This window comes from Oryx dammah, unplaced genomic scaffold (genome assembly GCF_014754425.2).
Source record: "Oryx dammah isolate SB20612 unplaced genomic scaffold, SCBI_Odam_1.1 HiC_scaffold_23, whole genome shotgun sequence".
In the NCBI taxonomy this organism is placed as follows: Eukaryota; Metazoa; Chordata; class Mammalia; order Artiodactyla; family Bovidae; genus Oryx; species Oryx dammah.
Genome location: NW_024070207.1, coordinates 128,806,930 through 128,819,403, shown reverse-complemented (window position 1 = coordinate 128,819,403; position 12,474 = coordinate 128,806,930). Strand labels below are relative to the sequence as shown.

Sequence of the window (12,474 nt, the reverse complement as noted above, 5' to 3'; positions counted from 1 at the left end):
TGTTCTTTACAGCTTTGGACTTTACTTCCAACACCAGTCATATCCACAACTGGGCATTGTTTTTGCTTTGACTCCATCTCTTCGTTCTTTCTGGAGTTATATCTACCCTCTTCTCCAGGAGAATATTGGGCACCCGCCACCATGGGGAGTTCATCTTTCATTGGCTTACATTTTTGCCTTTTCATACCATTCATGGGCTTCTCAAGACAAGAATACTGAAGGGGTTTGCCATTCCCTTCTCCAGTGGATCACACACTGTCAGAACTCTCCATCATGCCCGTCCATCTTGGTGGTCCTACATGGCATGGCTCATAGTTTCATTGAGTTAGACAAGGCTATGGTCCATGTGATCAGTTTGATTAGTTGGATTAGGCAAAGGAGAAAAGGAAAGATATACCCAATTGAATGCAGAGACCCAAAGAATAGCAAGAAGAGAAAAGAAAGCCTTCCTCAGTGATCAATGCAAATAAATAGAGGAAAACAATAAAAGGGGAAAGACTAGAGATGTTTTCAAGAAAATTAAAGATACCAAGGGAACATTTCATGCAAACATGGGCACAATAAAGGACAGAAATGGTATGGACCTAACAGAAGCAGAAGATATTAAGAAGAGCTGGCAAGAATACACAGAAGAACTACACAAAAAAGATGTTCATGACCCAGATAATCACGATGGTGTGATCACTCACCTAGAGCCAGACTTTCTGGAATGCAAATTCAACTCGGCCCAAGGAAGCATTATTATAAACAAAGCTAGTGAAGGTGATGGTATTCCAGTTGAGCTATTTAAAATCCTAAAAGAGGATGCTGTAAAAGTGATGCACTCAATATGCCAGCAAATTTGGAAAAGTCAGCAGTGGACACAGGCATGTAAAAGGTCAGTTTTCATTCCAATCCTAAAGAAAGGCAATGACAAAGAATGTTCAAACTACTGTACAATTGCACTCATCTCACACGCTAGCAACGTAATGCTCAAAATTCTCCAAGCTAGGCTTCAAGAGTATGTGAACTGTGAACTCCCAGATGTTCAAGCCTGGATTTAAAAATGGCAGAGGAACCAAAGATCAAATTGCCAACATCCATTGGATCATCACAAAAGCAAGAGAGTTCCAGAAAAACATCTACTTCTGCTTTATTGACTATGCCAAAGCCTTTGATTGTATGGGTCACAACAAACTGAGGAAAATTCTTCAAGACATGGGAATACCAGACCACCTGACCTGCCTCTTGAGAAATCTGTATGCAGGTCAGGAAGCAACAGTTAGAACTGGACATGGAACAACAGACTGGCTCCCAATTGGGAAAGGATGTGCCAAGGCTGTATATTGTCACCCTGCTTATCTAAATTATATGCAGACTACATCATGAGAAATGCTGGGGTGGATGAAACAAAAGCTGGAATCAAGATTGCCAGAAGAAATATCAATAACCTCAGATATGCAGATGACACCACCCTTATGGCAGAAAGTGAAGAGGAACTAAAGAGGCTCTTGATGAAAGTGAAAGAGGAGAATGAAAATGTTGGCTTAAAAGTTAACATTCAGAAAACTAAGATCATGGCAAATCTATCCCTTCACTTCATGAGAAATAGACAGGGAAACAATGGAAACAGTGAGAGACTTTATTTTTGGAGTGCTCCAAAATCAGTGCAGATGAGGACTCAGCAATGAAATTAAAAGATGCTCGCTGCTTGGAAGAAAAGCTATGATCAACCTAGACAGCATATTCAAAGAGTTCCATCTAATCAAGGCTAGGGCTTTTCCAGTAGTCATGAATGGATGTGAGAGTTGGACTATAAAGAATACCGAGTGCTGAAGAATTGATGCTTTTGAACTGTGGTGTTGGAGAAGACTCTTGAGAGTCCCTTGGACTGCAAGGAGATCCAACCAGTCCATCCTAAAGGACATCATTCCTGAATATTCATTGGAAAGACTGATGCTGAAGCTGAAACTCCAATCCTTTGGCCACCTGATGGGAAGAACTGACTCATTGGAAAAGACCCTGATGCTGAGAAAGATTGAAGGCAGGAGGAGAAGGGGACAACAGAGGATGAGATGGTTGGATGGCCTCACCAAATCAGTGGACATGAGTTTGAGTAAACTACGGGGGTAGGTGATGGACAGGGAGGCCTGGCGTGCTGCAGTCCATGGGGTCACAGAGTCAGACAAGACTGAACTGCTGAACTGAACTGAACTGACAGAGATAGGTCGCTGGAGAAATTAGAAATCCATATGCACCTTCCTCCCCCCCCCAAAAAAAAAAAGAACTTCATCCCATTCATTACTCCATGTTTTGCAGCTAACACAGAGAAACTCACATGTAAGACCGAAAGCAAGACAGACTCTGGCAGTAAAACACAGGTGGATACTCTGTAACCAAAGATAAGGTGGTTACTGATTAGAATACTCACCAAGAAAGATCCTTCAGTGGGAACAGTAACCAGGCCTCTATCCAAATATGTAACTAGTGGTTAGAAGTGTGGGAATGGGTGCAGGAGTAATATAACAGGAGAGGAATAAGAGGTACAAAGTACTATGTATAAAATAAACAATGTACAAAGATATATGGTACAGTATAGGGAATAAAGCCTATATTTTATAGCTATAAATGGAGTACATAAAAATTACAATCACTATATGGTACATCTCTAACTTATAATTTGGTAATCAACTATATATCAATTTCAAAACAAAAAAATATAGACTTCTCTGAGGGATGCCCTGACAACCAATTCCTGGTAAAGAAGCCACATATTAATCTTTTAAACCAGATTATACTGTCTTTAGTTTTAGGGTATAAGTTTAAACTGACCTTTCAATGCTAAATAAATAACACAAGAGTTGGGGCTATGAGTCTTGGACTGTTTGTTCCATTTTGGAATCTGAAGATATTAAAGAATATAAGTATCAGTGTCTTTGAAATACCTTGTATGTTCTCTAATTTCTCATTTAATGTGAAGGAAATTGTCCACATCTAAGCTTCCCTTACAATTTATCTCTTTATAAAAACCACAGATTACAAAATAAGCTCACCTGCCAACCAGGATATGAGAAGATGATGTCTATGTAACTAAGATCTTGTGATTAACCATAGTTTGATCATTATGTATTCTGCCAAGAGACCCATCCTATAAAAAGAGGGATGAATTCACAACCTATCCAACACCTGGGATGCCCTCAGCTTCTGTAGAAGAAGGACCACAAGAGTTACAAGATGAAGACTGTGTTCCTGACTCTTCTCCTTGGTCTGGTTTGTGCTGCCCAGGAAGCTCCAGCTGAGCTAGACCCCTCACAGGTACCCAAATTTAGCTGATCTGGGAGAACGTCTTTGTTGGTCTGTGAGAGAGAGAGTGTGTGTGTGTGTGAGAGAGAGAGAGAGCCTTGTTTATATGTATGAGCAGATTCTATAGATGTGCCATGGTCCACCTATCTACACGAGAATAATAAAAATAAAACCCTGTATCTTCCTGCTTTTTGCATTCTCCCCCACCAAATTACTTGTCTCTATGTGAAAAAATAAAAGAAAAAAGCCTACCATGCTATCTTTTAGAGATCGATGAATTGCCGTGGTCTTTAATGTTGCTGTTTTAGCTGTTTTAAGAAACTCAAACTCTATGCTTTCTGCTTGAATATGAATGACTATTTCATTTCATGTTATTCTGCAAGGCAGGGGATAGAATCCTACTTTGTTTAATAAGATTGAATTTTTTTTCTCTTCTGAGGTAAATGCGGAGGCAATGATTGGGTTGGGTATTGGTGAGAATCCAGTGAAAAGACTGAGTGATATTTATGGAGACCTTCTATCTTAGATTACAGGAGACTGGCGCAGCATTCTTACAGCTGCAGATAACAAGGAGAAGATTGAGGAAGGAGGCCCCCTGAGGGCATACGTCCGTCGGTTTGAATGTATTGATAGCTGTTCCTCACTATCCATTAAATTTTATGCAAAGTAAGCAAAATCTGCCTAAACTGAAAACAATGAGACTGCTGACTTCTGACATGGGGTCCGGTCGACAATGTGCAGTGAACGGTGTGAGTCATGGTTGTGAAGATGATTGTGTGAACTTTATCGATGGAAGGGTGCCTTCAAGCTCTGGGGAACAGATGATGACAAGGGAACATCTTGTCTGTTTGCTTCTCAGGTTTCTCAAGCAATGCACATTCCTCAATGTAGTTGCAGAGAGAGAAGGGGATGTTTATCAAGTAGGATGTGAGTATTCGAGCTCTGCTGATGTGTTTGTCTTCCCAACTATGATAGTTGCTCAGCTGTGTCTGACTATTTGTGACCCCATGGACTCTAGCCCACATGAGAAGGAGCCTGGTGGGCTCCTCTGTACATGGGAAGAACACTAGAATGGGTTGTCATTTCCCCCTCCAGGGCATCTTCCTGACCCAGGGATTGAGCTCAAGTCTCCTGCATCTCCAGCAATGCCAAGCGGATTCTTCATTGCTGAGCCACCTGAGAAACCCCTTATTTAACTGTCAAGATCAAATTTTCTTTAGCTAAAGAAATCCTTGAAACATGAAGAGTTCTTTTTTAGCATGTTGAAGAAGTAGAAACTGATTCATTTAAATCTCACAGATAAGTATGAGAATAGTTAAAATGACAGCAAAAACTTTCACACTAAGTTTTACCTAATTTGAAATCAAAACGGGCACTGACCCAGACCTCTATCTCTATAGTTTCAATACTAGAAAGAAACCTCAAATACCAATATTGTAATGTTAAATAATGAAAAATACCTATTTGATTTTCATGGGAAAAATGTACAATGGAACATTCTAATCTTGGTCAGAGGCATTTTTTTTTTTTTTAAATTTCATCTGTGGATATTGGACACAGGACCTAATTAGGAGACATTTCAGAGTATATATCTCTAACTTTTGGTAATACCTTCATTTATACCTCTCTGATTACCTCTATACCAGAAGGTAACTTTGTTTTATCTATGAAGTTTTATTTTCACACAATTTCCTTCAATTCACAGAATATCTTTGTAATCATGACTGTTCTTGTGAATTTGGTCAAAAAAATCCTGAAACTCTCACAGTCAGCTCTGGTGAGCTCCTATGAGATGACTGAGGGACAACTCCTACTATAGTTGCGATCAGCAACTTTGCTATTGTTCACAGACTGTTTGGTCTAGAAGACTGGAAGTCTTTACTGTCTTAAGATGAGGGGTGTGTGGAGAAACCCTTCCAAGCTCACTAACTGTTCCAGCGGGTTCTAACCACAGACCACAGGAAATGCCAGTGAGACGGTGGCATCTCACTAGCAGAGCAAGGACTGGTGATAAATGTGAAGAATGGGACATGTCCAAATGTAAAGACGTTAATCACATTGAGATTTGACTTTTTTTTTTTTTTTTCCTGTCACAGATATGGGTTCAAACTTTTTCGAACTGATTCCTGTGTCAGAAAACTCATTAGTAGTCTACGGTGAAAACTTTGATGGTGTGAAGGTTACAAAAGTGACTCAACTCCTTGGTACGTTATTGAAGCTTACTCTGAGCAAATTAACAGTGTTTATATTATCATCATTTCATTTAAGGACAGGAGTGCATGGACACCTTATATTTTATTAAGCACACTAGACCAGACGTGAGTTCACACGGGAGAATTCAGACTTCATGCGCCATGATCCAGGGCTGAAGAAAGGTTGTCTGCTAGAAAACTGAAGAGATGCATCCACTGGGGATTTTACTGGATGACATTTTAAAAAACAATAGATACACTTACCCAGGAGGTGCAATGAAATATTTCAGGATGCCCCATGGGTTTCTTGATAAATATCACATATTGGAGTTGCCGGGTTTGGACACCAAAGCAAACCAAGGTTGGAACTTGGAGTTCAGAGACTCGCAGGTCCTGGCCATGACTGATTCCTCTTGAATACAAATGCGTTCCTTTTTTTTTTTTTTTTTTGCCACAATCATTAAAATAATACCTAAAATCTGAACCCAAACCTCTGCAAATCAACCCTGGATCATATAGAATCCTTCAGAAGCAGCGTGCTCAGTCATGTCAATCTTTCTGACAACCGGCCAACCAAAAGGTGCATTTTACATGACCCCTTTATCCCTTCTGATATTATATCCAAATTGTGGGTGGGTGAGGCTTGTGTCTCTTTTCTGAGGATGACAGAGCCTGAGTCTTTCTCTGACTCACATGTGCGATGAGATTAGTGTGCTTGGTGAAAACTCCAAAAAACGTACCCCCCATTCCTGTCAACATTGTTGTTCAGTCGTACGTAGCGTCTGACTCATTGCGGTTCCATGGACTGCAGCATGCAAAGCTCCTCTGACCTCCGCTATCTCCCAGAGTTCGCTCAAACTCATGTCGATTGAGTCAGTGATGGTCTCTACACATCTTAATAGATTAAGCTCCAGGAAAACCCCAGAGATGGAATTCTAGGATGCAGACAGTGCGGACAGGAGGAGTTAGACTTGGTAGGATATCTGAGTCTCAGGACCCACCATGACCTTCTCCAATGGACCATTCCAGCGTGCATCTGACTTGGAGATGTGTAGGCTCACAGGTGAATGGTCTGTAGTTCACCCAGTAGTTGTAAGAACTGGAATATGATAAAATGTTCACTATGTGGACTCTATCCCCTGGACATATCTGAAGACCTGATGTGAACACTCAGGCACCTCTGTAGAAACTGTCCTCGCGAGCAGGGTTTAGGTGATGGAAGAGGGCAATGGTGATGATGAGACCGATTGGACACTCTGATTGGGTGACATTCTATAAGCTGCCAAGGATTCTAACGCACACCTCTTCTGCCCTCTTTGTTATTAAACCCAGCCAAAGGAAATGACGTCACTGAAGAAGAAATTCAGCAGTATGAGGAACTGAACAAAGAAAGGGGGATTCCAACAGAGCATGAAGAAGACCTCACTCAAACAGGTAAAGCCAAGAGGACAACAAGGAATCCGAAACGAAACCATATCATGAGGATACTCGATTCAAATTTCCTAAACCATATCACGAGGATACTCGATTCAAATTTCCTAAACCATATCACGAGGATACTCGATTCAAATTTCCTGTTTGCACAGTCATCTTTTACAAAGGCTGTTAGGAAAGAATCCTTTGAAATAGAGGCATGCCAGTGATTATTTTTCCACCTATTCATTCTCTTTCGCAGATGACTGTCCTCAATAAGATCTGACAGCCTCTTCTGGGTGAGTAGATTAATGACGTACACAACACTGAGTTTTCTTTCTAAGGCAAAGGCTTTTTTTCTGGGGCATCCCACTTTAACCATGGGATATATACACAAGGGCCTATATTACTCAACAATGTAAAAGAATGAAATAATACCATTTGCAGTAACAAGGGCAGATCTAGAGATGGTCATGCTAAGGGAAGTAAGAAAGAGAAAGGCAAGCTTGATATCACTTCCATGTGGAACCAAAAAATATGGCACAAATGTATTATTTACAAAACAGAAACAGGCTCAGAGTCCAAAAAAACTTGATGGTTCCTAAAGAAAAAATGGGGAGAGGGATATATCAGGAGTTTGGGTTTAAGAGATACACACTCCTGGCTTGTATATACATGCATGTCTAACTGAGGGCTTCCTGGTGGTTCAGTGATAAAGAATCCACCTGCCAATGCAGGGAATCTGGGTTTGATCCCTGGGTCGGGAAGATTTCCGGGAGTTGGAAATGGCAACCCACTCCAGTAGGCTTGCCTGGGAAATCCCATGGATGGAGGAGTCTGGCAGGCTAAAGTCCACAGGAACACAAAAGTGTGGGACAGGACTGGCGCCTAAACAACAACAACAAAAAAAAAATGCATAAACCATCATGTCGCTATACACTTGAAACTAACACAACATTACATATCAACTGCATTTCAATAGTTGGTTTTAAAAAAGAAAAGGAAACACAAAACTCTTTACCTTGCCACATGGTAAGGGCTGGGGATCCTGTAAGTGTTAGGATTTAAATATCTAAACAATCTCACTGGTCTAGACTCCACAGTGAGATGCTTTGAGGACCGCAGAGGAGACTGTGTGAAGCCCTGAGCTGTGAAATACGATGATCCCTGGTGAATACCCGTGGGAGTGAACGACCTTACAGCCACAACACCTTCATGATGAAAAATAAGATTTATAGGACAAGGAGGAGGAACAGGTTACACAGTATTCTCCTACACCAGGGAGCTGTGGAGATGCAACTCAGCAACTCTCAACATACCAGCTTATCCATGACTGCTCACAAATAGTTTCATCAGGTGGGAGTTCTAGGCAACCCGCTATGGGCATGCACACAGAGAGAGTTCTGCAAAATGCGTCTTGTAGGGAAATTTCTCCAGTGCTTTCAACCACAAGAGTTTCTATTCTCTGTTTAATTCTCTGACCAACATCATGTTAATCTTAATCAGCTCAACTACATTTTACTTTTTTTTTTCTGTTTATAGAAGTGAACAAAGAAAGAATATGTGTCACATCACAGCACTAATATGTCACAGTCAGTCATATGAAGATAAAAGATATTTTCCTTGAAATCCTCATTCCTTCTCTCCCAGGAAGTCATGATCCTGGAAACATGGCTTTCACTATGAATCTCCTCTGCCCTTGCTGATGCTATTGGATTCCTAAATTGATCAATAAATTGATTAATGCACAGATGTGTAGTGATCAAATGTGCATCATTGCAACCACACGAAACATGTAAATTCAACTGTTCGGAAAATCGAGCAACAATAAAGCAGGGAAACTCTGTTTAGGATGCATGCTGTGAATCCTGCAAGGATGTTGTTGAGAAGAGAATAAACCACAGGTGGTAGTTTTATAGGGTCGTATAACGTGCCCCCCAGAAGTCATGAGAGAGATGGGGTTGGTCAGTCAGATAACTTCGAGTAGAATGGAAGCTGTCCTAAGTAGCAGCTGAAATTCACTCAACTATGGGGTAAAGCAGTATTCATCTGGTGTGGGGTTGCAGGTGGTATAAGGATTTAGCAGAATGCAGTCTTTCGGGGGCTTCCAGAGGTGCATTGGTAAAAAAAAAAATACACCTACAAAGGCAGGAGATGCAAGAGATGTTCTGGAAGAGGACCCCGAAACCCGGTCAAGTCATCTTGCCTGAAGAATCCCATGAACAGAGGAATCTGGTGGGCTATACATTCCATGAAGTGGCAAAGAGTCAGACACAACTTATCAACTGAACACACAGACACATACAACCAAAGTGAACAGTACTTACTCAAGAAAGAGCAGTCACGATCGTGACCACGCACCGGGTCTTTGGTGTCCGACGCAGGGCTGCCATTGTCCAGCCCCGTCCCCGGAAGCCGTGATCTTCCTGCTGATGCAGGTGCTGGGTTATCTCCACTCTGCAGAAAAGTCCTTCGCCAGGGGTGTTTTAAGATAATAGTCATTGATTGGTGCCTGCTGCTGCTGCTGCTGCTAAGTCACTTCAGTCGTGTCCGACTCTTGCGTGACCCCATACATGGCAGCCCACCAGGCTCCCCATCCCTGGGATTCTCCAGGCAAGAACACTGCAGTAGGTTGCCATTTCCTTCTCCAACGCATGAGAGTGAAAAGTGAAAGTGACGTCGCTCAGTCGTGTCTGACTCCTAGCGACACCATGGACTGCAGCCTACCAGCCTCCTCCATCCATGGGATTCTCCAGGCAAGAGTACTGGAGTGGGCCCACCCGATGGGGAAAAAGGAGCACTGTGGGTCCCCAAGACGGTCATGCCACTGGAGCAGTCAAGAGATCAGGAAAGTGGTTAAGGGAGATGGGAAAGATGAGGCAGTCCTAGAACACTCTGGAGATCTTGAGTAGACTCCTGGGGATGTGGAAGGCTGTGTGCACGTGAAATTCAACAGGAGTGACAGGAAAGAGAGAAGAGAACACTGGTCACCCAGGGCTCACTGGGAGCTACACGCGCTTTGTCTGGCCATGCATACGAAGGTCTCCGAGGGAAAGACGTTTGAGCCTGGTCACTTGAACTGTGTTGTAAGAGAATGGAACAAGAGTGCTTGAGGATGAAGCTATTTCCCCCTCATGGATCCCTGACTGGTGTGGTGAAGGGGCTTGCATAACTCAGTGAAGCTATGAGCCATTTCGTGTAGTGCCAGCCATACGTGAGAGTAGTGCAGAGTCTGACAGAACGAGATCCGCTGGAGGGCTGAGTGGCAAACCGCTCCCGTATTCTTGCCGTGAGAACCCTACGAGCTGTGTAAAACGGCTACCAGATATGACACCGCAAGCTGAGACAACACCCCCTCCGGTGTTGCAACACGTGCAATATGCTACTGGGGAAGAGTGGGAGATAACTACTAATGCCTTCAGAAACAATGAAGCTATGCTCACTTAGGGCTGACCCCTAGGAAGCCAGCCTTTAAACTGAAAATTAGAATTTAAAAAAAGAAAACTGAGCAGAGAGACTTCCCTAGGTTTCCAGTAGTGCCGAATCCACCTGTCAATGCAGGGGACACTCACTGAACCCCTGATCCGGGAAGATCCCACATGCCGAGTGGCAACTAAAGCCGTGGAGCACAGCCACTGAGGCTGTGCTCTAGACTCTACGAGCCACAGCAACTGAACCACCAATCTGAGAAGCTCTCAAACCCAAGGTAGAGAAAAGCTGAGCTGGCAACAAAGACCCAATGTGTGTCTGGAAAAAAAAAAAAAAAAAAAACCTAACCAGAGGTTATAAGAAGTGTGACTGTGTGACTATGAAAACAGACCACTAATAAAGGTTTTAAAATTTTAACTGAAACAGGTGCAGTTTGAATAATGAAAGCAACATTCGGATCCAGGTAGGACAAGACATACAAACCATTAAGAAATTTTATCCTAACTATTTTCAAGGAAGTTTATCCGGCTGACTATATATCAAATCCTGCAGAAGAGGTATTTATGACAAATGAATTGAGTTTAGTCATTGTGGATCAATGAAGTCTTAAAGTTGGCAGGAAGTTAAAGAGCAGAAAGGTTTACTCAAAGGGTAAATGTCACTTGCGACCAAGCTCCTCTGTGCATGGAGTTCTCCAGGCAAGAACACTGGAACGGGTTGCCATTCCCTTCTCCAGGGATTTTCCTGATCCAGGGATTGAATCCAGGTCTCCTGCATTGCAGGCAGACGCTTTCCCATCTGAGCCACAGGGAAGCCCTAAATAAGATACACGTGAATAAACACATCTGTTTCATCACCTACTTAGTGTGTGTGTGTGTGTGTGTGAGTGTGTGATGCATACACCATATGCTCTTAGTGGCTGACAAGTATGTGTACAATACTGTTAATAACAGTCACCATGCTATTCATTACATCTTCTTTAAGTCACAAGAGATCTTCAAGTAATTATAACTAAATGGTAATAAAGGCACACACACACACACACACACACACACAGTACTTCAGTCATTTAAGGCCTTATGTTTCAACTGAGTACTGCTTATGTTGAGAACTCTGCAGCCAGCATTTACTCAAGGAGTATTTGTTTCAGCTCCAAAATGTAGCAAATCTAACATCTTGCTATCTTGGATATGCTTTAAGAAAATCAGAAGAAATATAAAATTCTCTGATGATCTATAAGTGGATGAGAAATTCTATTTCCACAAGCTTTTGAACTGTGAACACTTTATGCTTCTGACAAGCAACTGTTGAAGGCTAGTCATATGACCCTCGTGTTCTAATTGTCTTTAATACTGCCCCAAACACAAATCTAAAAGGGGAGGCAAAAAGCCAAAACAGAAACAGATTTGTTCATGGGGAGGGAACAGGAATATACAGACAAATGGATTTTGGATAAAGTTAAAAAGGAAATTCAGTGAAAATAATAATCTTATAAAGAAATGTTGCTGGACAAATTAGAAATCCATGTGCCACCCCCCCCCAAAAAAAACTTCAAGCCATTCATTGTTCCATGTTTTACAACTAACACAGAGAGTCTCAAAGACTAATAAGTAAGATGAAATGCAAGAAATACTCTATGGATAAAATACAGGTGCATATGCTGTGACCCAAGATTAGGCGGTTACTGATTAGCATATACACCAAGCAGGATCCTTCAGTGGGAACAGTATGTCAGTAACCAGGCCTTGATCTAAATAGTTACATCTTTGAGGGACATCCTTAACAAAGCACAAGAGAAGCCTGAGATGGGGAAAAATATTGGCACACCTCTATCTGTAAAGAGGGTCTTCCTTGGTGGCTCAGACCCTAAACAATGTTCCTGCAATGGAGGGGACCTGGGTTCACTCCCTGGGTCAGTACGATCTCCTGGAGAAGGAAATGGCAACCCACTAAAGTATTCCTGCCTGGAAAATTCCACGGGCAGAGGAGCCTGGAAGGCTCCATACCATGCAGTCAGAAAGAGCTGGACATGATTGAGCAATGTTATTTTTATCTGAAAAAGAAGTGGTATGCACAATGTATTAAAAGCCTACAAACTTCATTTAAAAAAAATTCACTCAGTAATGAACAAAGGTCTTGGAGAGACACCAAAGGAAAT

At 42.0% G+C, this 12,474-nt stretch overlaps 1 protein-coding gene across 2 annotated transcripts; it reads left to right on the top strand.

The window, feature by feature from the left end:
* The first annotated feature begins 3,153 nt into the window (after positions 1–3,153).
* Positions 3,154–8,639, top strand: LOC120882387 (allergen Bos d 2-like). Of its 2 annotated transcripts, none has more exons than XM_040266378.1 (7): positions 3,154–3,294; positions 3,809–3,948; positions 4,142–4,209; positions 5,379–5,486; positions 6,807–6,908; positions 7,150–7,186; positions 8,430–8,639. In XM_040266378.1, the coding sequence occupies exons 1-6, from the start codon at positions 3,214–3,216 to the stop codon at positions 7,164–7,166; spliced, it is 516 nt and encodes a 171-aa protein (XP_040122312.1). In that variant the 5' UTR covers positions 3,154–3,213; the 3' UTR covers positions 7,167–7,186; positions 8,430–8,639. The 2 variants fall into 2 exon arrangements, with proteins under 2 accessions (XP_040122312.1, XP_040122313.1); XM_040266379.1 differs by lacking the exon at positions 8,430–8,639 and adding an exon at positions 7,982–8,415.
* The last annotated feature ends 3,835 nt before the right edge of the window (positions 8,640–12,474 follow it).

Excerpts from the sequence above, each read along its gene's own strand:
- LOC120882387 (XM_040266378.1), top strand. The coding sequence starts at position 3,214 with ATGAAGACTGTGTTCCTGACTCTTCTCCTTGGTCTGGTTTGTGCTGCC. Across the intron at positions 3,295-3,808 it reads CTGAGCTAGACCCCTCACAG|ATTACAGGAGACTGGCGCAG; the intron begins GTACCCAAATTT and ends CTTCTATCTTAG. Across the intron at positions 4,210-5,378 it reads GGATGTTTATCAAGTAGGAT|ATATGGGTTCAAACTTTTTC; the intron begins GTGAGTATTCGA and ends TTCCTGTCACAG.